This window comes from Pezoporus flaviventris, unplaced genomic scaffold (genome assembly GCF_033815535.1).
Source record: "Pezoporus flaviventris isolate CSIRO_AGI_PZ_B2104156 unplaced genomic scaffold, CSIRO_AGI_Pfla_v1 ptg000007l, whole genome shotgun sequence".
Taxonomy (NCBI): domain Eukaryota; kingdom Metazoa; phylum Chordata; class Aves; order Psittaciformes; family Psittacidae; genus Pezoporus; species Pezoporus flaviventris.
The window spans coordinates 3,040,326-3,066,862 of NW_026892555.1; the positions used below are offsets into that span (position 1 = coordinate 3,040,326).

General features: G+C 51.2%; 1 protein-coding gene across 2 annotated transcripts in view; it reads left to right on the plus strand.

The window, feature by feature from the left end:
• PTP4A3 (protein tyrosine phosphatase 4A3) overlaps positions 1-25,331 on the plus strand; it is a 43,733-nt gene extending 18,402 nt beyond the window's left edge. For both annotated transcript variants that reach the window (XM_061447630.1, XM_061447631.1), the window contains exons 2-6: positions 17,920-18,747; positions 20,378-20,470; positions 23,640-23,770; positions 24,431-24,505; positions 25,208-25,331. In XM_061447630.1, the coding sequence (XP_061303614.1) occupies positions 18,643-18,747; positions 20,378-20,470; positions 23,640-23,770; positions 24,431-24,505; positions 25,208-25,325 (522 nt within the window). In that variant the 5' untranslated portion in view covers positions 17,920-18,642 and the 3' untranslated portion in view covers positions 25,326-25,331. The remainder of the gene's footprint in view (positions 1-17,919; positions 18,748-20,377; positions 20,471-23,639; positions 23,771-24,430; positions 24,506-25,207) is intronic.
• Positions 25,332-26,537: the final 1,206 nt, after the last annotated feature.

The window sequence follows — 26,537 nt, forward strand, 5'->3', positions numbered from 1 at the left end:
TAGATAAATGACCCATATCAATGCTGCAGAGAAGGCAGGCAGCATGGGAAGTCCTCTCACTGCACATGGGTTGCTATTCCCACCCTAACCTCTCCTTCCTCTTTCTTCCCAGGCAACTGGTGGAATCGCCATCCTTGGAAGTGTTCACAAACCATGTAGGTGAGGCCCTCAGTGCCATGGGTTAGTGGTGGCCTTGGCAGTGCTGGGGAACGGTTGGAATTGATGGTCTTAAAGGTCTTTTCCAACCTGGTTGATTCTGTGATTCCATGATTCTTATAACCTCATGCTTCAAATCCAAGACAGAAATGCAGCTGCAGGGATGGCTCTTGGGAAAAATACAGGATTATGCTCCTTTTTGCGTTTTTAGATGCTCCTTCAAGGGACAAGAAGTCTGCAAGCATTGAAAATGGAATTGTGTGAGTGTTACGTCGGTTTCTAAGGGGGTTAGGGTCCAAGTTAGCATCCCCTGTGCAGGTCTGAAGCAGCAAAGGAAGCATGGCTTAGCCCTGTGTTTGTTTTTTACACATTTCATGAGCTTATTTTACTACATTTCAAACTTATTTTAACACGCATGTATTGCTTTTTATACATTTGTCTGAGGGTTTTTTTTTGTTTTTTATACATTTCATGAGCTTTTTTTTACTACATTTCAAGCTTATTTTAACACACATGTATATAAGAGCAGGCTTATTCCTAAGGCAGAATAGCCGCCCTGTGTCCTTACCTGACTTAACTGTCAAGGAAGCAGCTTTTTCTTTACTTTTCACAAGCAGAGTTTAAAATAACCCCCTGTTTTGCTGTGTGCCAGTGAATCTGCCCAAGAGGAGGTCAGGGCAAGGTCTTGTTTTCTGACTGTAAAAAGCTTATTTTGCTTGTTTATGGAGCTTCCTCTTAGCAGCCGTCATTTTAGGTTAATCTGTTAATGACAGCTATAGGTAAAAACAACCTCATTTCTATCCCCCAGAGTGCTGGCAAGGCTGCATTGCCAAAATCCCGAAGTACCCAGGCTTCCCAGCAAACAGCGTTTGGGAACTTTCCATCAGTAAAGCAGGATTTGCTGGGTGACCCATTCAGTCCAGGTTCTTGGCATGGATTCTGGCTTCCAGTCCTCCAGGGGAATACATGAGAAAGCCTGATCTTGGCATTTTCTGCTTGCCCCAGGGGAAGGATTTCATTCTTTATTCTTGAGTTTAAGCATATGAACTGGCAACGCACCAGCCCCGTGGCAGGGAGGTGAAGCGCACCTTATGATGGTGCTGAAAGGATGCAGGTCGATGTTGAAGTATGATGAGATGTTGGAGAGGGACTCTTCATCAGGGACTGTAGTGATAGGGCAAGGGGTAATGGGTTAAAACTTAAACAGGGGAAGTTTAGATTGGGTATAAGGAAGAAGTTCTTTCCTGTAAGGGTGGTGAGGCACTGCAATGGGTTGCTTTGGGAAGTTGTGAACGCTCCATCCCTGGCAGTGTTCAAGGCCAGGTTGGACAGAGCCTTGGGTGACATGGTTTAGTGTGAGGTGTCCCTGCCCATGGCAGGGGGTTGGAACTGGATGATCTTAAGGTCCTTTCCAACCCAAACCATTCTGTGATTCTATGATCTTAATGGCAGGATGGGGAGGGTGAGGAGAGCCCCGGGGAGCTGCTAATCTGCATGAGAGCAAGGTGAAGCTTCGACTGTAGGACTTAGAATTCATCTTGCACAAGGCACATGGGTCTGGTGGGTATAAACATGAAGACCTAGGTGGCAGGGGGGTGAGCAGTTGCCATTTATAACCAGGAAGGAGCTGAAGCAGACGTGGGTAAGGGATGAGTTTCCACACGGAGAAGCTGTAAACCAAAACCCTGACCACTGGGGGTTATTTAAAGACTCCCACAGTGTTTCCTGCAATGGGAAGGTGCTTGGCCCATGTTCAAGCTGGGCGACTGCTCCCTGCAAAGCCAAATAAACAGCAGCCACTTGAACTTTCCACTGTGTGGGCTCGGCCAGATGCCTTGTCCCTGGGCTATGACAGTGTGCCATGCCTCAGATGGGCTTTGTGGACAAGGCTTATTGAAGCATTCAGGGCAATGACCATGTCTTGGGGTTAAAAGCTACTTTTTCTGTTGCATGAAGGACCCCAAGGGAAGAGTTTGGTGGTGCTTGGAGCTGAGAAGGGGTATCTGAGAAGGCAGATCTGTGTCTCCAGAATGGGCTGGGATGCCCTATATATGGGTCTGTGTCCTTCAGTGACCCTGGGCAGGGCAAAGACAAAGGAAATTATATCCTTTAATGCTAGACATGTACTTTAGATGCTAAGTTTCCTGAGAGGAGCACAATCCAAGTAGCCAGGACCAGGAATCTTGTCTGTCTATCAAGGCATGTCAGGCATGTCAAGGCACACGAGAGAGTGTGGTGATTCATCTACTGGATGTCCATGCAGGTGCCAGGGCATCAATGGTGGGATGCCCATGGTGATGCTTCCATGAAGGTGCCAAGGCATTGATGGTGGGATGTCCATGGTGATGCTTCCATGAAGATGCCAAGGCATCAATGGCGGGATGTCCATGGTGATGCTTCCATGAAGGTGCCAAGGCATCAATGGCGGGATACCCATGGTGATGTTCATTGCCTGGGGAGGTTGAGGTGGTCCTTTCCACCTTCAACCCTTCTGTGACAGTTGGTGTGAGACATTAGGCACTTGCCTATATGTATTTTAGTGCTGTTATTGAGTTGTATTTAATATGGTGCATCTCTCTCCCCATTCCTGACCCTTCCCTGGTGACCTAAGATGTTGCAGCAACTCCCATGAACCCTGCGATGGATGGATGCTCCATCCCCACATCCAGCAGCAACCCCTCAGCCTGGGAACTTTTGCAAGACTTGGCAGCGGGGCCATTGCAGGAGTATTTCACACAGGACCCAAAAATATTGCTGTCGGTACAGCATCGCTCGGCCTGAGTGCGGGGTCAGGTCCCTCAGAAATCAGACTGTTGACGAGCAAGCTTGAGCGTATTAGACCGTTTTGTCTGATTTTTCTTGGACTCCAAAGTTTCCAAGGGAGCCAAGAAGCTGACTGCTCCTCTTGTTGACTTTGCAGGCCAGAAATACAGCCGGGTTCAGTGAAAAAAGGAAGCTTGAGTTCTTGTATTGGTATAGCAGAGAAGGGAGGAAGCTCAGTTTGGGAAAGCTCACATCATAGAATCATAGTAGGTGTCCACTTCAGACATAAAAGTCTAAGGTGGTGTGCTCCAGCTCTGCCACCTGCACTTAAGATCAAGGATACTGGATGATTGGATATACAGAAGAAGTTCTTTACTGCAGGGGTGGTGAGGCACTCGAATGGGTTGCCCAAGGAAGTTGTGAATGCTCCATCCCTGGCAGTGTTCAAGGCCAGGTTGGACAGAGCCTTGGGTGACATATGAGGTGTCTCTGCCCATGGCAGGGGGGTTGGAACCAGATGATTTTAAGGTCCTTTCCAACCCAAACCATTCTGTGATGATCACTCAGGCACAGGGCAACCCACAATATCCAGCTCCAGGTCCAAAATCATTCCATGACATCCATCTGGATTTCTAGCAAAGAAGCAAATCCAGGGGTATTTCTCTCAAGCAAGGTCAACAATGGGGCCATGTGGGCATTAGGGAGTGCAGATACCATGCAGATACCATGCCAGTACACATCAGCATTGACTGGGATGAGAATGCAGACTTGAGGCAGGAGCAGAGCATGGCTTTAAACTGCAGATGAACTGTGTTTGAGATGTCAGTGAACTCGAAGCAAGCCCATGTTTCGGGCCAGGCTGGCCGTGAATCAGCTCGGGAAACTGAAAGGCGAAACTTTCTGACTTCAGTTCAAGTTATGAACTTACAAACTCCCCAGTTATCTGGTTTAATGGACACAGGCCAGAGACAAACAGTGTTCGAAGCGAGCGTATGGGGCAGCTTCCTGAAAATGAACTCATTGGAAAAGGCGGGATTTGGGGACTGAAAGTTTGACTCAGAATCTTGTGTTTTAACAGGCTGGGTTAATTCGACATGAATGTATCTTGCTGTGGATCCCTGAGCTGCTCTTGAGCATCCTCCATCCCTTTACTGCTCATTGCTAAACTGTAGGAGCGTGATAAATCACTTCTAAAAATGAAGGTTGAAGAAAGTAGCACATTTGAAGCCCATCTAAATGATGGCAAATGTGCAAAATGCTTTTGCTCAGGAAAGCCACATAGCCTTACTCTTTTTCCCTCATAACAAGCCTGGGCTGGCAGTGAATGATGGGCAAGTGCAGGCAATGGGGCAGCCCATGGCCCGACTTTGCTACTACATTTTGGAGTGGGGTTAGAATAGGGATTTCCCATGTGTGGGTGCAGTTTTTATCGGCACATCTTAGTTCTGCGGGGTTTTTTACAGATGCTGTTCCAAAATAAGGCTTCTTGCTCTCTGTTTCCCTTTATAACACTGATTTATTTTCTCTATTACTTTATAAATGGCTCTATGTTCCCCACAACTGTCTTCAGGCATTAAGCAAATCGGAATATATATGCCTGCAGCTCTGCTGGAGATACAGACACAGAAGAGGTGTCACACATGCAACGGGGCAGCAGTTCCTCCCCCGAGCTGCTAAAATTGGCATCTGCTAAAGTTAGCAGAGGTCTCATTGAGCTGCTGTTGCTTTATTGAAGTGGATAGGCCAGGGACTGGGGTTTTATCAGTGCCTTGGCATCGAGGGATGCATCCATGGTCCCAGCTGCTAGGAATCGTCCTCATCCTTTTGGGGCTGTGGGTGCAAGACAGGGGGGATGGTGGCGAGTTGGTGGTACTGTCACCAGCTTTGGAGGCAGCAGTGCCCATGATGATGCTCCTGCCCAGCTCCTGCCTGCAGTTGTGCTGGTGAAGTTAATCCAGAGTTAATGTTTGTCAGTTACCAAAATCTCCTATTCCTACCCCTGTGCGAGACTCATGCCAGTCTCTTGGGTGCACACCTGTGGCTAGTGCCCCTCTGGGGTTCACAGTATCACAGTATGTTAGAGATTGGAAGGGACCTCGAAAGATCATCTAGTCCAATCCCCCTGCCGGAGCAGGAACACCTAGATAATGTTACACAGGAATGCGTCCAGGCGGGTTTTGAATGTCTCCAGGGAAGGAGACTCCACAACCTCCCTGGGCAGCCTGTTCCAGTGTTCCGTCACCCTCACTGAGAAGAAGGGTTGAGTTAGGTGAAAGCTTCACTGATGTGTCATAGAATCATAGGATGATTCTATGGTATAGGTTGGAAAGGACTTTAAAGACCATTTAGTTCCAAACCCCCTTGTAGGGACGCCTCACATTTAGACCGTGGCATCCAAGGCTTTGTCCATCCTGGCCTTGAACACTGCCAGGGATGGAGCATTTACCACTTCTCTGGGCAACCTGTTCTAGCACCTCAGCACCCTCACAATAAAGAACTTCTTCCTTATCTCCAACCTGAACTTCCCCCGTTTCAGTTTGAGCCCATCACCCCTTGTCCTATCACTACAGTCCCTGATGAAGAGTCCCTCCCCAGCATCCTTGTAGCCCCCTTCAGACACTGGAAGCTGCCCTGAGGTCTCCACGCAGCTTCTCTTCTCCTGGCTGAGCAGCCCCAGTGTTCTCAGCCTGTCTCCATATGGGAGGTGCTCCAGTCCCTGATCATCCTCGTGGCCTCCTGGACATCCATCCCAGTGCAGATCACTGCAGTCCTGCAGGCTTGCAGAGGCTCAGCCAGGGAAGATGTGGGTCCAGCTTCACTGGAAAGGTGAGTCAGTGTCTCCAAACCTTCACGGAAACCTCTTGGGAAGGTCCCCAAAGTCCTTCAGGTGCCACGGTTGGGTGGAGCAAATGCAGCAAATGAGTAGAGCTCAAGGGAAGTCCTTCTATTGTGCTTCTAGTAAATGCCTGCCCCGGGCGAGCTAATGACAGTGGAGAGGATGTACTCCATCTGATGAACAACACTTACTGTAGATCTGGAAATGGGGTGGGAAGTGTTTTATCATTAAGCTGGTAGAAGCCAATGCCAGGGAAATTCCCACCTGGGAACATGCAGTGGAATTTCTCACCATTTCTTGGTGTTTAATTACAGCATTCATTTAGCAGCCTTTGGCTGTCTGTCCCAGTCCCTGTGCTGCCCACAGGGCCATGCCAGTACTCCTCCTGTTCGCAGGAAGAGAGACTGGGAATGAATCAAGCTGGAAATGATCTTTTTTTGCTTCTTTTCTTGGTATGAATTCTCCCAAAGTGAGACCAGCCCCTGGGTGCCTTCACCAAGGTGGCTTTTGGCATCTCAATGCCCTCATGCCTTGTGCTTGACTTTGCACTGTAGTGGATGAGCCCCATGTCCTGTCTGTGCTCCCTTGGGCTGGACAGCAGTGGGACAGCCCATCCCCGGGCAGGTTTTGCTGTTGGTTGTCATGTGTGGTGCCAAATTCAAATTATTTCTGAAATAGCAAAGCATCCTTTGTGCTGGCTGCTGAGTACTTGATGCACAGCACCTATAGGGCACTGAAGAAACATAGATTCATAGAATGGTTTGGGTTGGAAGGGACCTCCAAAGTTCATTTTGTCCAATCCACATGCAATGAGCAGGGACATCTTCAATTAGATCAGGATGCCAAGAACCACATCCAGCCTGACCTTGAATGTCTCCAGGGATGGGGCATCCAGCACCTCTCCGGGCAACCTGTGCCAGTGTTTTACCACCCTCATTGTAAGGAATTTCTTCATCACATCCAGCTTGAATCTCCCCTGGTTTAGTTTAAAACCATCGCCCCTCATCCTATCACAACAGGCCCTGCTAAAAAGTCTCTCCCCATCTTTCCTACAGCCCCCTCTTAAGTACTGAAAGGCTTCAATAAAGTCTCATGAAGTCTTCTCTTCTCTAGGCTGAGCAGTAGTCTTGTTTTTCTGCTAAGATAGTTAAAATAGCACAGATTTCAGCATGGAGCCAGGTGTATCAACAGGAATGTGCATATTTTGTTGCTTCTCCATACCACAGGAGCTTATAACAGGGGAAATGATAGAGCCCTAAATCATAGAATCAACTGGGTTGGGAAAGACCTTTAAGTTCATTAAGTCCAAATGTTGCCCCAGTACTGCCAAGGCCACCACTAACCCATGTCACTGAGGGCCTCACCTACATGATATCTGAATACTTCCATGCATGGTGACTCCATCACTGCCCTGGGCAGGCTGTTCCAGTGCCTGAGCACCTTCTCAGGGAATGAATTGTTCCTAATCTCCAATCTGAACCTCCCCTGGAAAGAGGCCATTTCCTCTTGTCCTCTCGCTTGTTACTTGGGACAAGAGACCGACCTCAACAACCCACACCAGTGCTGGGTATTTTGCGCTCCTGCCATGTGTCTATAGATCTTCCTCAGTGTTGTGTTTTCTGTTTGCTGTAGTCTGGCTTTTTAGGAAGTAGCAGGAAAAAGAAGGAGAAAAATCCTCCCCAGGTGCAGCCGGGACAGGATGCTGATGACCACTGGCTACAATGCCCCATGATGTACCTTTGTGAAGCCCACGACAGCAACTCCATCGCAGTTGAGATGCTTGGAGTACCACTGCATTGGAATGAGACTCTCTGGGTTTGCCTCTCTTGTGTCTTTGTGTGAGGAGCCTTTTTCTTGCACAGCAGCTTTGGCTTTTTCCTTGTTATTGGGGTTGCTTTTTTATTCCTCTCTTCTGCCTTTCCCCCACTGAGAGATGTGCATCCCCAGAACCATTTACTATCATCAGTAGCTGGCTGTTGGCTTCATCAGCAATGTTAAATTTGGGCTTGCAGCTTAATTTACCATGGGAAACTTGTTTGCTTTCAGCTTGATGAGAGCCTAATCCAGCACAGCAAGGGTAGCCAGGAAATGCCACCCACACCAGGGTGTCAAAACGCTTCTGAAACCATCCTGGAGCAGGGAAACCAAGCAGAGCCGGAGCAGCTTTCGTGTCTCCAGGCCATTAAAGCTTACCCCTGGGGCTGGGGAGGATGTGCAGAGCACGGATGAAACACCGCATCCTGCCTGTCCCGTCCCTGCTGAATCCGGCCGTAGGAGCTGAGGAAGTTTTCCTGCTTAGCAGGGTGGGGAGGCTTCAGATCTCAGCCTTTATTTCATTTTCAGGTGATAAAAGCCCAGCGTGTCTGAGCAGCCAGCACCTTCAAACGCTTCCCTTGCTGCAGGGAATTTGCATTTCCCTAAAGGTAGCACCAGCTCTATGCAAATATCCCAATGAAAGGAAGTCAAAGCCAAAGCATGTTCATGAGTAAGCGTTCCTGGGCATTTCTGGAGCAGTCAGGTGCTTCCTTGCAAACCTCTCAGTGTTTCATAGAATCACAGAATGGTTTGGGTGGGAAAGGACCTTAAGATCATCCAGTTCCAACCCCTTGCCATAGGCAGGGTCACCTCACACTAGACCATGGCACCCAAGGCTCTGTCCAACCTGGCCTTGAACACTGCCAGGGATGGAGCATTTACCACTTCTTTGAGCAACCAGCACCTCACCACCTCACAGTAAAGAACTTCTGCCTTAGATCTAACCTGAACTTCCCCTGTTTCAGTTTGAACCCATCACCCCTTGTCCTATTGCTGCAGTACCTCTCCAGCATCCTTGATAAAGATCCTTGATAATGATAAGGAGTCCCTCTCCAGCATCCTTGTAGCCCTTTTCAGTTACTGGAAGGCTGCTATGAGGTCTCCATGCAGCTTCTCCAGGCTGAACGTGATGCCAAGGCATTTGTTGGCGTTTATAAAGCCGCTGCCCAAAATCCTTCTTGTGAATGACAGGAATAGGATTCGGTGGCTGTTCCTCCTAGGTATCAAAGGCAGTTCATTTAAGTGAAAAGAAGCCCTGGCATCTCTGCAGTTTGCCATCAATTCTTTTTTAGCTGGTTCTGCCTCAAACAGCATCCGGGAGCAGCCTTGGCATCCAGAGCATCACTGCGTGGCAGCTGAGGCTGTGATTTAAAACGTGCTCATCCGGAGTGCCAGTAGCCTGCTTTCTGCTTCTGGTTTGCAGCCCAGAAGGAGAGCGGCTTGATTGGAATGGGGGAGCCTATTTTTGCAGTCTGGGACCACTTCCCAGGCTGCAGCTTTGTAGGAGTCTGGTGTTAAGGCATTTTCAGCCCATTTTTGTAATGCTCAGTCCTTTTCCAGCATGGTATTTAAATCCCTTGGTTAACCTTGAATCCAGGTTGAACACCACTTGGTGAAGAGGCAGGCTGGGTGTAAGCCAGTGTGGATACCCCTTGGAAAGGGCCACAGTGCCACCCTAGCCATCGGGGAGTCGTAGAATCATAGAATGGATTGGGTTGGAAGGGACCTTTAAAACTCATCCAGTTCAAATCCCTGCCATGGGCAGGGACACCTTCCACTAGGGCAGGTTGCTCCAAGCCCCGTCCAACTTGACCTGGAATGCTTCCAGGGATGGGGCAGCCACAGCTTCTCTGGGCAACCTGTGCCAGTGCCTCAGCACTCTCCTTGTGACAGATTCCCTCCGTATGTTCAACTAAACCTATCCTCTTTCAGTTTAAAACCATTCCCCTTTGTCCTGTCCCTAGCAAAAAGTCTTTGTCTTATAAGCTCCATTTGTATGTTGAAAGGATGCGATGTCCCCAGAGCCTTCTCCAGTCTGAACAACCCCAACTCTCTCATCCTTTCTTCATAGCAGAGGTGCTTCAGCCCTCAGAGCATCTTTGTGGCCTTCTCTGGACCCACTCCAACGGGTCCATAGGTCTGTCTTGTGATGGCAACCCCAGAGCTGGACCCAGGACTGCAGGTAGGGTCTCACCAGAGCAGAGGGAGGGAATCCCCTCCCTCAAGATGCTGCTCACGCTCCTTTTGATGCAGTTGGTTTTCTGGGCTCGAGTGCACATTGCCAAGTCGTATCCCATTTATCATCTACCAGCATCAGCAACTCCTTCTGTGCAGCGCTGCTCTCAGTGCATTCATAATACTGGGGATTGCCCTGTTTCACCTGCAGGACCTTGCACTTGGCCTTGTTGAACTTCATGATGTTCACATGGCCCCACTCATCCAAGCCAATCAAAGTCCCTTTAGACGCAATCCCTTCCAGCTTATCAACCGCACCACTCAACGTGGCATTTCATCCCTTTGATCCTTTATTTGAAGGAAAACCACCTTTATTTGCTCTGTAAACCCACAGGCAGGGGACACCTCGGCGCTGCCAGCTCAGTGTCCCTTTGTGATGGGGTTTGCGCAAGAGTAGCAGCAGCTCAGACCAGTTTGTCCCCATTGCTGGGGACCAGTTTGTCCAGTGCAGTGGAGTAGGAGAGGACACAGCATCAGGCCATGCCTGTAGTCCTGCATCCAAAACTGGCAGCTCGGAGGTATCCACCTTTGTCCTTAAAGCCTTGCTGATGCGTTGCTTTGCAGAGCAGTGGTCCCACTGCAACCAGAGAGCTGTGCCATGGATCTTTGCTGGAGATAAGGAGGTGTATGGAAGGGCTTTGCAAGGAAAACCTTCTCTGGAGGACTTGGATTCAGTGGGATGAACATGCCGGGGTTCTGCAGAATGGCTGGGCACTGTCAGACCTTGCAGCATCCCATGAAGGACAAGGGATTCCCATCTCCCTGTGCTTGCTCCATGGCTTTTTTAGTTATCCTGGCTGACACCCATTGTGTTTCTCCTGTTGTCTCTCTGTTGTTAGTAGCCCCTGAGAGCACTACCTGCATGCAGCATCTCTGTTCCATCCTGTCGCCATCCCCAGCATGCCATGGAGCGCTATTTCAATGCTATCTGCAGGTCGAAATCCACCCCTTGGATAGACTGAGTCCCCTGGAGCCCCTTTCTTTGTCAACAAACATCCATCAAAGCCATCGCGGCCAGCTGGTGTTGGGGATTGAGCAAGACATCGATGACACAGAAAGGGTTGCAGCGCCCTTTGGTCAGTGCTACTGTTGGCTTGATGAGGAGGTAGGACCAGGCAGGGTAGGGGCATCTCATGGGGATGCAGCCATTAAATGGGGATATTTCCAAATAGATCTTGTGCTGCCCATGCTCCTGGTGCTTCTCCTGAAAGGAATTGCTCCCTCACACCACATTTTGCCATTCAGGCGCTTGCCCCAAGTATTACATTTACTAAATTCATTAAATTGAAGTAAATTTAAATTCACTATATTCATTAAATGCTGCAAGAAGCCACAGGAAAAGATGAGATGTTCAGCCGTAACAGAGATTTGGGATGGAAGAGTCACACAGCAGTGGTAGTCATCAGGAGGAGACCACTGCGGTCAGCTTGCCCTCCTTATGTGTGTTTTGGGGCAAGGAAAAGCTGCTTTGGGAGTTTTGTCTTTCCAAGAATGCTCTTGGACAAGGCAGGAAGCCTGGAAATACCCCATCAGATGCAGAATTGCTGCTTTTTTCCCTGATTCCTCTGGCCAAAAAGAAATCCCTGAAGGATGCAGGGAGCCAGCCCCCAGTATCTGGGGTGCTTGACATCCCTATGCATTGGGCACCGGAGCGTGGGGACCAGTTGTCCCCAAACACCCGAGCCTTTCACCCCCCCTAATGAAGCTCTTCTGGGGTGCTCCCTCTGCAGATCTGGCGTGTAGCCAGCCCAAAGCCTCCTATTACTTTTCCCTATGGATCTGGCCTCTCTTCCACCTCCTTCTTTCTTCCTGACCCTCCCCTTTCCCTTCAAATCCGAGCCAGGAAAAGCCTCTGACGTCTGCACCCTGTGGCTGCTGGGGGAAGGCAGCAGAGGGGATATCCCGGATCATATAACCAGGATCTCACTGCGAGTGGGGCTGCCGGTGGGGTGGGAAGGATGGGTGGGGGACTGGGTTTGGCTGAAGGGGTCCTTTTTCCCCTGTGCTGAACAACTGGTACCTTTTTGTGGGTTTTATGAGCTTTTTATGGTGGCTGACTAGGGATGGGACAAGGAAAAGGCCCCAAGAGGTTTAGATTGGATATTAGGAACAATTCCTTCCCCAGAGGGTGCTCAGGCATTGGAACAGGCTGCCCAGGGCAGTGCTGGAGTCACTGTCTCTGGAAGTGTTCAGATACCATGCAGATAATGCCCTCAGTGCCATGGGTTGGTGGTGGCTTTGGTAGTGCTGGGGAACAGTTGGATTTGATGGTCTTAAAGGTCTTTTCCAACCTGGTTGATTCTATGATTTCTATAAGCTCATGCTTCAAAACCAAGGCAGAAATGCAGCTCCAGGGATGCTCCTTAGGAAAATAACAGATTATGCTCCTTTTTGCATTTTTTAGACCTCAAATTCCAGCTGCTTGGAGGTTGCATGTGTGTGGAAAACCTAAAAACGCAGGTAAAGGGCTGTTCAAGGTGTGCCTGGAGCATCTTGCATTTCCTCTAGCACATTGCCCCATGAGCAGTGGACAGGAGAGGTAGCCCCAGCACCAGTGACCATCACAGGCATCCTTGCATCAGTACAGGGTTGATGTCCCATCATGGTCATGGACCGCAACCGAAGCAGGTGAGGGGGAAAACAACTCCAAAAGGGCCATTTTAGGTACTTTCACACTGTGCCTCAGCCTTTCTTCAAAGAAAAAAGGTGCAAATAAGAGCTAAAAAGGGGTCACTCATGTTACCAGGGCCTCTGGTGCTTTCCCAGCTCGCACAGTGCTGGGAAGACTGCTTTTCTCTTTATCTGTCTTGCTGGCTCAACTTACCCATTCCTCCCTCTTTCTTTACCCGTCTTCTAAATGCTTCCTTCTTGCAAATTTCCACACCAACATCATCCCAGCATCTTTCCCCGCTCCCTAAATACCATCAAACTCCCTAAATCTAACTGGAGCTATAAAATCAGGGGCAGTGCAGCTCTTTTCTGCACATTCACATGTGAGCCAGCATTTACCGTGCGCCAAAAGGGATGTGGAGGAGGATGCATGACCTGGTTTATCTTGCAGGTGCCTTTTGTTGGGCTGCCAGTAGGTCCCCATTGCTCTCCCTCTGCACCTCTGCAATTGTAATCCTTGTCTTGCTCAGAAAACATCCCCATGCAGCAGAAGAAACAAACAAGACAATAACCCCTTGAGGAAAAGCCCCACAGCACTTCCCTGGCAGATGGTCCTTGGTGCTGCTCCACTCTGCTGCCTCCCCCATGGTTCCCAGCACAGCTTTTCCAGCACATCCCATTCTGCTCTCTGCAGCTCTGCACCTGGAGCAGGATGTGCCGGTGGCTGCTTAAGCCTCTGCCCCCAGCTGCCGGCTCCTGTGGGGTGTTGTGTTTCTGGCACTCTCCTCCCGGATCTCTCCCGTTTCCTTCCGTGCGGATGCGGCCAGAGGAAATCCCAACACATGGGATTGTCTGTGGCCGGGTTCCGGCTGTGGTCATGGGCTGGGGATGGCTCTGTGTGCTGGGACCTGTCCTCCTTGGCAGTGGTGCTGGTGCTGGTGCTGGTGACAGTGGTAGTGAGTGGTGCTGGTGGGTCCCCTTATGTGTGCAACCAAGCCTCACAGACCTGTTCATTGTGGTCATAATTGGCAGTGGTAGTAGATATGTGCAGAGCTGATACATGGGACTACTCAGAAACTTCTGGTCTGTTTTCTACCGCTCTCCTCTGCTCTTGTGAGACCCCACTTGCAGCACTGTGTGCAGTTCTGGTGTCCTCAACATAAGAAGGACATGGAGCTGTTGGAGCAAGGCCAGAGGAGGCCACGAGGATGATCAGGGGCTGGAGCACCTCCTGTATGGAGACAGGCTGAGAACACTGGGGCTGTTCAGCCTGGAGAAGAGAAGGCTGCGTGGAGACCTCATAGCAGCTTCCAGTGTCTGAAGGGGGCTACAAGGATGCTGGAGAGGGACTCTTCATCAGGGACTGTAGTGATAGGACAAGGGGTAATGGGTTCAAACTGAAACAGGGGAAGTTCATGTTAGAAATAAGAAGTTCTTTACTGTGAGGTTGTCAGAGAAGCTGAGACTGCCCCATCGCTGGCAGTGTTCAAGGCCAGGTTGGACAGGGCTTGGAGCAACCTGGTCCAGTGGAAGGTGGCTCTGCCATGGCAGGGGGTTGGAACTGGATGATCCTTTCCAACCCAAGCCATTTTATGCTTCTGTGGTTTGGGGTAATAGAAATCTGTGATGCAGAGGTGGGATTGAGAGCAGGCAGAGCAGAACGTGATCAGCCATAAGGGGGAAAGGGCTGGTCGGTGTCTTGCTGTGTCAGCTGAAAGCAGGAGAGAGGTCGAGCACACGTAACACAGATGGGTGTTCTGTTAGACTATTCTGAAGGTGAACTTTGAATGTGAGATGTGCTCACTCGGGAGATAGCTATATTTATATAGGGGTCAGGTACATATTGTTTGGGTGAGTAAGAGCCTTTGTTCCAAATCCCGCTGCTGAAGCCACGTGGAGCTTTGGCTCTGCAGAGCTTCCTTTTCCTTTGTTGCTGTGTATAGGAAAACCTGACTTCACCAGCTGCATCCCGCTAGCCCAGGGACCTGCAGCAGTAGCCATCAGATCTGCCTGCCTCTCCAGCCAACCCCTTTCATTGACTGCAGTGAAGACCTGGCCTTTAAGCAACCTGCTCTAGTGGAAGGTGTCCCTGCCTGTGGCAGGGGGTTGGAATTGGATGAGCTTTAAGGTCCCTTCCAACCCAAACCATTCTACGATTCCATGATTTATTTTGCCGTCAAGGTGCTGGGAGGAAGAGCAGCCTCATCCCTGCTGTTGTAGGCTCTGTCGCTTGACAAAGCCAAGGTATGTGTAATGATGCTGCCACGCTGCAAAGGAATACTTCAGAGAGTCCCATGATCCCCTCCACTTTGGGGTGTAGGCAGGGTTGTAATAGCTTGGTCCCCATCCCCTTCACAGTGTTCTTGCCGCACCAGAGTGCATTCACTCTGGATCCTTGCTGGGCTCTTGGCTGCAGAACTTCTTGTGGAGGAACCAGAAACTTCCACAGTCACGGCAAAAATCATCACTGTGCTCACATGGTGTGTGTGTCTTTTGGGGGCTTTGCAAGGAAGAAGCCCTCAGTGTCATATTCATACTTGGGGAGATTCAAAGGCAAGCGTTGCTGGTGAAGCTTTGAGTTGAACTTGCTCATGTTGGGGTGGCAGTGATGGGTGCATTGTGGTGAGTGGGTCCCCATCCCTCCCTATCCTTCAGCATGGCAGGTTATCAATATTAGCAGAAAGAGGCCTTTTCCCATTGTTCTGCCATGGTTAATACGGTGGCGCTGGGGATGATTTGTGATTGAATATCCATTAGGGATTTATGGGCTTCGGGGCTCCATTGCTGGGATGTGCGTTACGAAAATACTTGAAACACATCCACTGGAGAAGAGACCATGTGGGAAAGGAGCACTCACTGATCCCGTACGCAGGCGGTTCCCACTGAGCCTCCGTTACTGGCAGCGAGCGCATCCAAGCAGTAAAACATTATATGGGATGCAGGGTGCCAATGGGGCAGGAACCGTGTGCTGGATGATGATGGGGAGCCGACCACCGCTCCTGGTGTGTGATGCTGGTAGGTTTGAGGTTGGTTGGAGGGGGGAAAGGTGGGTTTTGCTGCTTTTCCTTGTGCCCTGCAAGCGCCTCTCGTACTAGTGCATCGAGGCCAAAGGGGCAGAAGGCAAGATGTTGTTGAAGACAGCGGAAGCTGAAAGAGCCAAGAGCTGAGCCCTCCCATCCCTTTGGAGGGTTTTGACCTCTTTTTTACTCAAAGTGAATGAATAAGGAAGGAAGCAGCTTGCTGAGGGGGTTGCCAGCAGGTTTTTCTTGGGAATCATTCACTCACCAGGGTGTTGGCTCCTTTTGTGGCTGTGCTGACCCACAGCTCAGTGGCTGGACCTATAGGAGCCACACAGCCTAAACCAGCCCCAAATTGCCCTCAAGCCATGACATTTTTTACCCAGCTGTGGTGAGCTTATCTCAGGGGAGAGCAGACCCTGCAAGCAAAGTGGTGATGGGGGGGAATGTCAGTGGAAAAGCACAGAGTTCTGGGAGAACAGGTTTTCCATCTCATCTTACAGGAGCGTTGCGAGCTTTGAACAAAGATCCTGGCTTCTGTGGTCCAAGTGGGGAGGGTGAGCTGCTCCGGGGGGTTCAGCATTGCTCTGAATGAGACCTAAAATCCTGTGGGAGACAGTTCCCACCTTGCTCCCATCCCTCAGCCACGCTTCCAGTCTCCATCAGCTGCTAAAATCTGATTTTCTCAGTAGGGACTGGAAAACCACCCCTGGGATGTCCCATCCATCCCCTGCAGCCCAGGCAGAGTCTGAACTTCGCAGAGCATCCTTGCAGGGCTCTGGTATAGTGTTAGCCACTAAACCAGTCAGGAGTGATGGGATTTGATTGACAAGGGGGTTCTGTGCAACTAAGGGGGGCAGGGACATTGCAAGGGTCTGCAGAGGAGGTGGGGTGAGCTCAGTGCTGAAATCCCCTTCAGTTTTGGCCCTTTCCCAGCTCCAACCCCCTCTAAGCTCCTGTCCAAAAGTCCAGCTGTAAAACTATGGGCACAGAGATGCTCTGTGCACTGGAGCATCACCAGGGCTCACACATGCTGCCAATAGCAGATAATTAGTGCCCTGCCAGGATGAAAGTCCATGATTTAAACATCCACACTGGACACATTGAGGAGAGCAGCCCTCTTCCCCCTGCCACCTCCCCCAGCTTTATTCCCCTTTGCTATTTCATCTTTTGCTATTTGCAGTTTTCATCCTGCTTGTGAAGCAGGAGGTGTTGAGCAGGTTGTAAATGATGCTCGGGCAGGTTGTAAATGATGCTCGGGCAGGTTGTAAATGATGCTCGGGCAGGTTGTAAATGATGCTTGAGCAGGTTGTAAATGATGCTTAAGCAGGTTGTATGTGATGTTCAAGCAGGTTGTAAATGATGCTCAGGCATGGAGCAGCCCAGCAACAGCACCCAGGCAGTGTGATGAGCCGGTCGGTACTCAGCACACCTCCCTGCTGCCACCTGGTCTCATTGCATCAAGGTAAAACAGCCCAGAGGGGAATGTTTCTGGGTGCCAGGGCATCAGGAGGAGAGGCGAAAGGGGTTCATGCTGGCCTGGCTCGGGTTACTTATGTGCTTATGGTCTATTTTGAGGCTCTGTCCACATGGCATTAAGCAGCTGCTGACCCAGGGAAAGGACCAGCTTCAAAACAAGAGTCTGGTATGTAACGACCCAGGGAAGCACTGGGTTTCCCTTGGCTCTGAGCAGATCTGCAGCATGCTTATCCCCCCTCTGGGCCCATCCTCTCTTGGCTTGTGCCATTCCCACAGTGAGAATTGACTTTCTTATTTAATTCTTCCCGTTGGGAAGAGCTGGAGGCAAAGATGCCCCAGGGTGTGAGGATGCTGTACTTCATAGGGAGCAATGTGCCGGCGGTGATGGGGATGCGGATGAGCAAGCAGGGAGACACATCCATCACCAGTGCTGGCAAAACTGCACACCCGCCTCCCCCTCCTCTGCTCCCCCCCTCCCCAAGAAAGCTCATTTGCAGGCAGCTTAGTTTGCCTAAGAGCATTAGAGGTGCATTTGGTGGACATTAGCTGCTCGAGCAGCACTGGGAGCATGTGGCCGATTAGCGCTGCATTTGGGGCAGGAATACTCACTGTGTGTTTCAGGAATGCAAAGGTGAGGTCTGGGGGGACAGGATGGGTGCCAGGGGGGTCAGCTCGCATAGTTCAGGTGCCTAAATACACCATTGGGTGCTGATGTTGGGTGGCATGAGAGTAAGCTATGTGCTTTTCCCTTTTGCCAGGGGAAATGTGTGTTGTCCCCTATGGCTTTCCACTGCCACTTCAGCTTTCAGATGGTGTTTCAACTTTGAATACCATCTCACTTTATAGACTCCAGCAAAGATGAGGATGCTCAGGGATGCTCATGTGGGATGCGGATGCCGGTACATTTGGGGTCACCGTATCCCTCCGCGTACCAGTGATGGGATTCTCGGAGCAAGCCTGGGAAGCAGAGCACCCTCACCATCGCGTTTCCCTTTCCCTCCCTTACAGCCTCGCTGTCCGCTGGGATTTATGGAGGTGCTGAGGAGCAGCTCTGAGCCCCGCAGCCCCCACCAGCTCGCCCCATAAAGCAGCGCCCGGCCGCCTCTCCTCGTCTCCCCCAGCATCCCGACCCTCCGACTCAACCATTCAAGGCTCCTGTGCATGGATCGCCCCAGCGAGGCGCCGCTGCCGGACGCCGCCGACGCCGCCCCGTAGGCTCCCGGCCCCCCGTGCCGCCCCCAAGTACTCCACATACCCCGATGGGGTAACGTGACGGGGGTCACCCTCCCGCCACCTCCAACACCCCCCATATGCAGAGGCCTTTCTAGAGCGCCCGGGAGCGCGCGGCAGCCGCTCGCCGTCGCACACGCACCGAGGACGCCGACACTACAGCAAAGGGATTCTTGGTTTTGGTTTGGTTTTGGGTTTCTTTTTTTAATTATTATTATTATTATCATTAATATTATTTTTTGCCCGTCTGGCTTTTCCCCCCTTCCCACCCCGGGGAGCTTGCGGTGTTGTTGAGGAAGCCGGCGCGCTCCCAAGAGCTGGGATTATTTGCACAACGTCTGTATATTGAGTTCTCGATCCTCTTTTGGGGTTATTTTTGAAGTGCAGAGGGGTCATTGGGGCTTTTTTGTTTCCCCCCCCCCCACCCTCCACGCCACGCTTTCTCTTGGGTTTTTTGCCCCCACCACCATCAGCATCACCTCACCCTCCTCCTGTCCCAGCATGGCTCGGATGAACCGCCCTGCACCGGTGGAGGTCTGCTACAAAAACATGAGGTTCCTCATCACACACAACCCCACCAATGCCACGCTCAACACCTTCTTGGAGGTAAGGAGAGGATGGAAGTGGGGGACTGGGGCCCTGCTGTGTATTTTGGGGCTAAAATCCGATGTTGAGATGCAACAGGGATCAACCCTGTGTAGGATGAGGCAGCAGCACATCCCCTTTGGTACCATGGACCCAGGGTGGTGAGGTCCAATCACTACTGGTGACAGGATCTTTTGGAGGACCCCAAGTGGGGTGTTTGGACGTGGTAGAGATAAAGTAGTTTCCCCATTCCTGTTGCATCCCTTCCAGCTCCACCACATCACATCAAAGGGCTTTGCTGTGATGCATAAGGATGCACACAACATCCCCTGCATCTCCTGGCACCTCAATAAGGACTTCTCATCCCAAATATCTCAATGTCTTTCAATGCCCAGAGTGTGTTGGGTAGTTTAGAAGGACCTGGAGGGCTCAATGTTGCATGAGCTAGCAATGGTATCCTGCCAGGAAACACTGGCTGCAGCAGGGAGTTAGGGGGGAAATAGTGGATGCATATCCATGGTCCAAGGTAAAAGGCTTCAACTTGCTCATCTTATCAATGCCTGGAGGAAACACCATGTCCTGCAGGCTCAGTCAAGCCAGCACAAGCAGCTTCTGCTCATGAGGAATCGTTTTGGAATGCTGTGTATTCCCAGGAGGACCTGAGGCTGCACATGCGCCTGGTGAAGGATTTTTGCCTTAGATCTAAACCACGTTGAGGTCCAGTGTGCTGGCACCAGTGACATCCTCTGAGTTCAAGGAAAACCCCTTCAATGCACACCCAAAACCCCACGTGTGAGCACCACCAGCTCAAAGAGCTGCAGGAAGGTGGTTGCAGTTTGGGAACAGCCACCACATACCCTGCACACTGTGCACAAGGCAGTGGGGACACCACCAGTGGGAATGGGGAGAAATTCACTTCCCTCCAGCCTGTTGGATTTTAGGCTGAGCTGCCAAGCATGGGGGGCTTTGTCTGGCAAATGCATGTGGGGAATGAAGGAGATGGATCCACTGAAGGGGATGATCTCACATGTGCCGGTGTGCTGGCATGTAATCCAGGGGCAATCCTCGCAGCAGTTGACAAGCCAGGCTGGAAGCAGCCCAAATCCCACACCCCAGCCTGCAGCACATTGGAATGATGATGGGATATGGCAGCGAGGATGAGCAGGAGCCCCTGAGCAGTGTACAAGATGCTGAGTGTAGTTTGTGGGATGCACTGTGACCCCCCCCAGCCACCTCCATGCATTCTGCAGCAGGAGTTGCCACCTCCCTGGGCACAAATGATTTCTCTTTTGGGGGACATGCGCCCGTATCAGGGATGTTTCTTTGCATGCAGTGTAAAGGCCTTGGTGGTGTGGCTGTCAGGGCTTACAAATAGATGGCCCTGTTGGCACTCATGACTCCAAGGAGCTGTGAAGGTGTTGAGAGAAGATCCTGCATTGATTTGGTGCCCTGAGATTTCATGTTTCCTTGTGTTTGCCAGGGTGGATGAGCTACGGGGGTGTTGTTGCTTAGTGTCCAGAGATGGGGCATGGTGCTGTTGTATTAGGGACTGTGGTGGTCCTGTGGTGATAGCAGGGTTTTGGATGTGTTTGGTTTAAGTGGTGTGCAATTGGCAGGGTTTTTAGACCCCTCTTTCTCCTTCCCTCCCAAGGACCTGAAGAAATACGGTGCCACCACGGTTGTGCGAGTGTGCGAAGTGACCTATGACAAGACCCCCCTGGAGAAGGATGGCATCACCGTCATGGTAGGTGGGCAGCAGGATAGGTTCAGGGTGGGTTGCTTTTAAATACCCCCATCCCTCCTGTCTGCCAACGCCCTGCATGTCACACAGACCAAAGCAGCATCGCTCTTACCCACGAGGAGAGTTTGAAGCCCAAATTCATCCTCGGGGCAACACGGATGAGTTCTGAGATGGGGCTGGTGCTATAGAAAAAGCAAGTGCTGCCTACACACCGAAACTGTGACTCATGTGGTTGAGTCGGCAGCTGCCTCCCCTGCCTGTCGCTCGGGCTCTAAAGCATCCTGGGGGTGAGAGCGCCTGATCCCACATGGAAGCTGCGCATGGTTCCTGTTACCCGCGGTGTTGTCTTACCCAGGGTGGGCTGTGTGGGCTTTTTGCTCTTCCAGCAGCCGGTGCAGCTCATGGGGATGAAAGGCAGCAGGCAGCAAGCAGGGAAAGGCAAAGGGGCAGAGCAGGCAGCTGCCTGGGCTGCATCCCGGCTGATAAGTAATTGGAGATGATGTCAGGCGTGATTGCCCTGCCAAGGAGCTCAGCTCCAGCTGGAAAGGGAGGCTTTGCTCATTTAGGGAAGGGTTTGGAAGTGCCTCGTGTCTCCTGGGGTGGTCCTCTGTGTGTAGGCCCTCTCTCTATAGCTCTCTCTGTGTAATGTATATCCTACAGAGATAGCTAGCTATATCCTAGATCCTCTGGGATGTAGATAGTAGATCCTATGTCTCTTTAGATAGAGTTCCTTCAGATGCATAACTCTTCAGGTATAAATGCTGTGTCTCTGTAGGGTAGGTATGTCTTACAGAGAAAGATAGCTGTATCCTGCATATGGAATCTGTATGTAGGATATCGTATCTGTTCACTTACACACCAAATTCTGCCTTTTATCCTGGAGTCCTCCAGTCTCTGTTTCTCTGTCTAGGCAATACAGACCTCTAAATATCTAGAGAGATCTATATCTAGGATACTTTTTTGATAGGGAGGTATCAATATCCTAGATACAGAAACTCTTTAAGACACTATGGAAACTATATAGCTTCTATATGTATTTCTGTAACTTTCTGTATATAGAAACTATATGAGTTATATAGAGAGATATCTATATCCTATATATCTATGGATAGATGTACCCATGCAGATAGATAGATATCTCTACATATACCTATATCAAATAAATAGACTGTATCTACATATCCTACCCCTTTCTTTGAGGAGCAGACACAAGTCAGTTGAGGTCTGAGTCCGGTGTACTGTGCGTGGGTGCCAGCATCCACAGCCACAGTGGCCACACGTACAGTGGTCCTATCCTGGGTATGCTCCATGGGTGTTTTGGACACCCCTTCTGCTTTTGGCTCCTGTGTGTGCCACAGGGGATCCCAAGCAATCTCTAGAGCTGATGGCAGTTACCAAGTTGTGCCAGATGCAGGTGATCCATGCCATGAACATCTATTTGGCAACACTTCCAGCAGGTCAGAGATGGGGCAGAAAGTCTGTAGGACTAATATTGTATGGGTTTCTCTATAGGAAGGTTTATGGTGCAGGATGGATATACCAGTAGTGCTTAATATCCTCATCAGTGACACAGACAGTGGGATTGAGTGCACCCTCAGCAAGTTGGCAGATGACACCAAGCTGAGTGGTGTGGTTGATATCTAGAGGGAAGGGATGCAATCCAAAGAGACCTGGACACACTGGAAATGGAAACCTCCATGTGAACCTCATGAAATTCAACAAGGCCAAGTGCAAGGTTCTATACCTGGGCCAGGGCAGTCCCCAGTATCAGTGGAGACTGGGTGATAAATACATTCAGAGCAGCCCTGCAGAGAAGGATGTGGGGGTACTGATGCATGAAAAATGGGATGTGAGCCAGCAGTGTGCGCTTACAGCCCATAAAGCCAACTGTATCCAGAGCAGCATTGAAAGGAGCGTGACCAGAGGTCAAGGGAGGTGATTCTCCCCATGTACTGTTTCACCTGAAGTACTGCATTCAGCTCTGGGGTCCTCAGCACAGGGAAATCATGGACCTGTTGTAGGAGGTCCAGAGGACAGAAATGATCAGAGGGCTGAAGCCCAGTGTGCTCCTTTCCTGGCACATCCCAAGTGCAATCACATTGCCTGTTCAGACACTTAAGTAAAGCAGCTTCTTTTGCCATCTGACCCCCAGGATGACTGCAGCTTAGTGACTCACTGCTCAAACACAAGGATTATGGCCTGTGCTTCCCTCCCACTGGGGCTCACCATACTGCGTACAGTCCAAGTGATGCTGCCTTGCCTGTGTCCCTCTTTCCCACTGCTGCATAAGCAGTGGCCATGCTCCTCCTTCCAGACCCATTTCCAGAGAGAAATCCACATTTTGGGAGAGCCTTGCAGCCTCGACTGGCTGCCCGTGCCCATGGGGTGAGACCATTCTTTCCCCAAAATGCTGCAGCAGTCACTGCAAGGAGGGGAACCCTTTTCCCTCATAGCAGAGCCCAAGGCTGGGGATGCTTAATGCAACACCCGTTTTACCCACATTATTGTAGATGTTGAGTCCATACCGCTTGAGGATGAAGCTCAAAAGAAGACGGGCTTTGTTTTCATTCCTTAAGAGCCTTTCCTGAAGGATGCTGTTTAAATGGCCCTGTTTGGAGGGGTCTCCCTTCATTTCTCTATAGGGCTGTGTTGGGGGATCCCCCAGAGGATCCTTTCAGGACTTGGTTATTCACTGTCCCTTCCATTTGTTGCAGATGCTGAATTTCAGCACAGCATCAGACCCTGAGATTTCAGCCATCTCCAAAACACCTTTGCTCAAATATTCATAGACTCATAGAATGGTTTGGATTGGGAAGGACCTTAAAATCACCCAGTTCCAACCTCCTGCCATGGGCAGGGACGCCTCCCATTAAACCATGTCACCCAAATTCCTACAAAGTGGCTCAGCAGCTCCCAAAGCTCAGTGTGGTCACTGAATGGGAAGGAGGCAGCCAGTGGCCACCCTGGTCTACATAGGAGGACATGGGGACCATGTCACAGATCCTGTAGGCACTCCTGGAGGCTGAACCTGTCCATAGGAAATAGGAGGACCCCAGACCTAGACTTGAAAGGCATCAAACAGCATCACCCCAAGTGAAAATCAATCCCTGCGTTTTCATCCATGGCCTTAAGAGCATTTCTCTCTTCCCTGACTTTTCCCTGCTCCCTGCAGGATTGGCCATTTGATGATGGAGCGCCTCCTCCCAGCAAGATAGTGGAAGATTGGCTCAACTTGTTGAAGACCAAGTTCTGCGAAGACCCCGGCTGCTGCGTGGCCGTGCACTGCGTGGCCGGCCTGGGGCGGTGAGTCAGAGCCCAGCACCCCGTATTGCACCCTCCCCATGAAAGGAGGAGAGGGAAAGCCGTGTCCACTGCTCCTTCCCTTCCCTAGTTCCCCTTTGAAAAGGGGTTTTGCATGCAGTAAAACCTTAGTGGGAATAGGCGTTGATGGCAGGGTCTGCAAGGAGAAGCCTGTGCTTCAACTTGCACTGCCTATGGCCAGCTCCTGGGCCCTGGGGTAGACCCCGGTGCCTTGGTGTTGCCCTGTGTTCCTTTGTTCCTTGTTTGCCATCGCTGTTTTCCTTTTGCTAAGAGCTCATCATGGAAATACTTGCAAAATGCCTCCTGCTCCAACAGGCAACTGATGCTCTTCGAGAGCTGCTGCATTATGTTACTCCCCCTGCCATAAGTCAGGTTTTGCATGTGTATTTGCATCCATATTTCCGGTAGATTTGCCTCCAAAGTCCTCCTGCTCACTAGGCAAGGAGCAAACAGCTGCCCTGTTATCCCAGAATGCTCCTTGGGCCATTGCTTGCAGCCAAATGGCAAGAAGTGATGAACTGAAAGCCACCGCTGCCCATAGCACCACTATTACAGCCCATGCATGTCCCCTTGTGCCAGGATGGGATGTCACTCTCCAAGCTGCATGGCTGGGGAGTGACCACCACTGCTGTTGCCTTTCAGTGCTCCCGTCCTTGTCGCACTGGCCTTGATCGAGAGCGGGATGAAGTATGAAGATGCCATCCAGTTCATCCGACAGTAAGTCAAGTGGTGTTCCGGTGTCAGGGGAGAAAGCAGCCCCTCTCCAAGGCAATGGAGAGATTTGGCGTGTCCAAGGGACTTTGCAGGGTGCTGGGTTGCTTTTCGTAGAATCATAGAATCAGCTAGGTTGGAAAAGAGCTTTAAGATCATTGGATCCAACCTCAATGCCTCCCTTGTAGTGAGGGGCCCAGAACTGAACCTAGGATTTGAGGTGGAGCCTCACCAGTGCCCAGTGCAGAGGCACAGCCACTGCCCTGGTCCTGCTGCCGCACTGGTGTTGATACAGGCCAGGATGCTCCTTGCCTTCTTGGCTGCCTGGGCACGAGCTGCTCATGTTCAGCTCCATCAGTCAGCACCCCCAGGTCCTTTCCCACCGGGCAGCTTTGCAGCTTCTCTGAGAAAAAGGGAGGTGCTGCCATCAAGCACCTTTGCATCAAGAGGCTGTAGCAGCAGCTGGGAGCATCCCTGAGGGGCTTTGCACCCTGCTTCTGGCAGCTACCCCAGTTTTCCTTCCCAGTTCTCCATATCCTGAGAGTCAGAGGGTAGATGAGCAAGATGGGGTCAGTCCCTGGAGGATGCGCATAGCCACAGCTTCCAAAATCCATTCCCGCTCCAGACAGGGGGGTTCAGCACCCAGCAGGGTGGGTTTGGGATGGGAATGCCACCCCACTGACTGCGCTGACCCCTCTGTCCCCGCAGGAAGCGCAGAGGAGCCATCAACAGCAAGCAGCTGACGTACTTGGAAAAATACCGACCAAAGCAGAGACTCCGATTTAAGGACCCTCATAACCACAAGAACAAATGCTGCATCATGTAACCTCAATGACCTCTTGCCAAAACCCGTGCACACAGACATCCGGGCGCTCACACACATCCCAGCCCCTTCACCTCCTCGCCCAGCCCTGCGCATCCCCACACGCTGCCCCACTGCCAGGGCTGGGGTAGGGGGGTACATGGAGCACCACCAATATGTGCCAGCACCCACAGCACCATCATCTTGGACCCCTGAAAAGGGCTGCTCTCTCCAGCTATAGCTCAAGGAGGGAAGGCAATGCTTTCCTTTGTTTCTTGGCATTAGCAGTGAGCTCATGATGGTTCTTCATCGCCTTCCTCCTCCTCCTCCCTTTCCCTTCCCGTTGCACTTAGAGGGATGGTCGAAGGGTGCTTGGTTTGGGGTGATGCAGGCAGGACGGTGCCAGCTGAGAAGGGATGGGGAGCAGGAGGGCTGGAGCACCCCCATCAAAACCCTTTCCCACCTCTTCTCTATAAATAAGGGCTGCAGCAGCAGGGACAGAGGTGGGGATGGCCCAATGGCCTCAGGGGGAAGATGGTAGCAGGGAGAGGTGAAGGGGGCTCAGCTTGGTGCTGGCCTTGTGGCCGTGGGAAGGGATAAGCCAAGTCCTCCCCCTGCACCATTCCCTTTCTCCTGGCTCCTTTACCACTTCACCATCTCCCCATTACCTCGATGCCATCCGGGATGCTGCACATGGGGCTTGCTGCATGAGGCGACCATGGCAGGGCTGTAAGGCACCCACTTTGCCAGGGTGCAGGCTCAGCACTGATGCCTTCCAAAGTCTGGGTGCTCTTACAGCTTCGAGATTCAATGCACAGAGTGGTGGGTTCTCTTCCACTGTGTCCCCACCACTGATCCATGGCGCAAGCCCCAATTCTGCCTGCAATACCCATGGGGATGTGCCTCTTGGAGCACATCCGTGTCCTCCACCGCTGTGTTTGCTGGCCAAGGGCCTGTGCTGCAGCTTCCCTGGGGGATTTTGCGTGCTCCTGGCAAGAGCACATCACCAAACTTGGCTCCTGCCTTTTCCACAGCTCTAACACAGCATATGGCACCCCAGACTCCCCCAGTATGTGCCCTGGTGGGGTGGACTCAGAGCTGCCCCTTAGCCCAGACATTAGACATCTCTTCCACTCTCTGCCTTTGAACGCTTGCAGCGGCTGGAGCAATGGGCACGTAGGGGCAGGGGTGGGTTTTCTTTTGATGAGGATAAGAAGAAATTTGCTAATTAAAGGT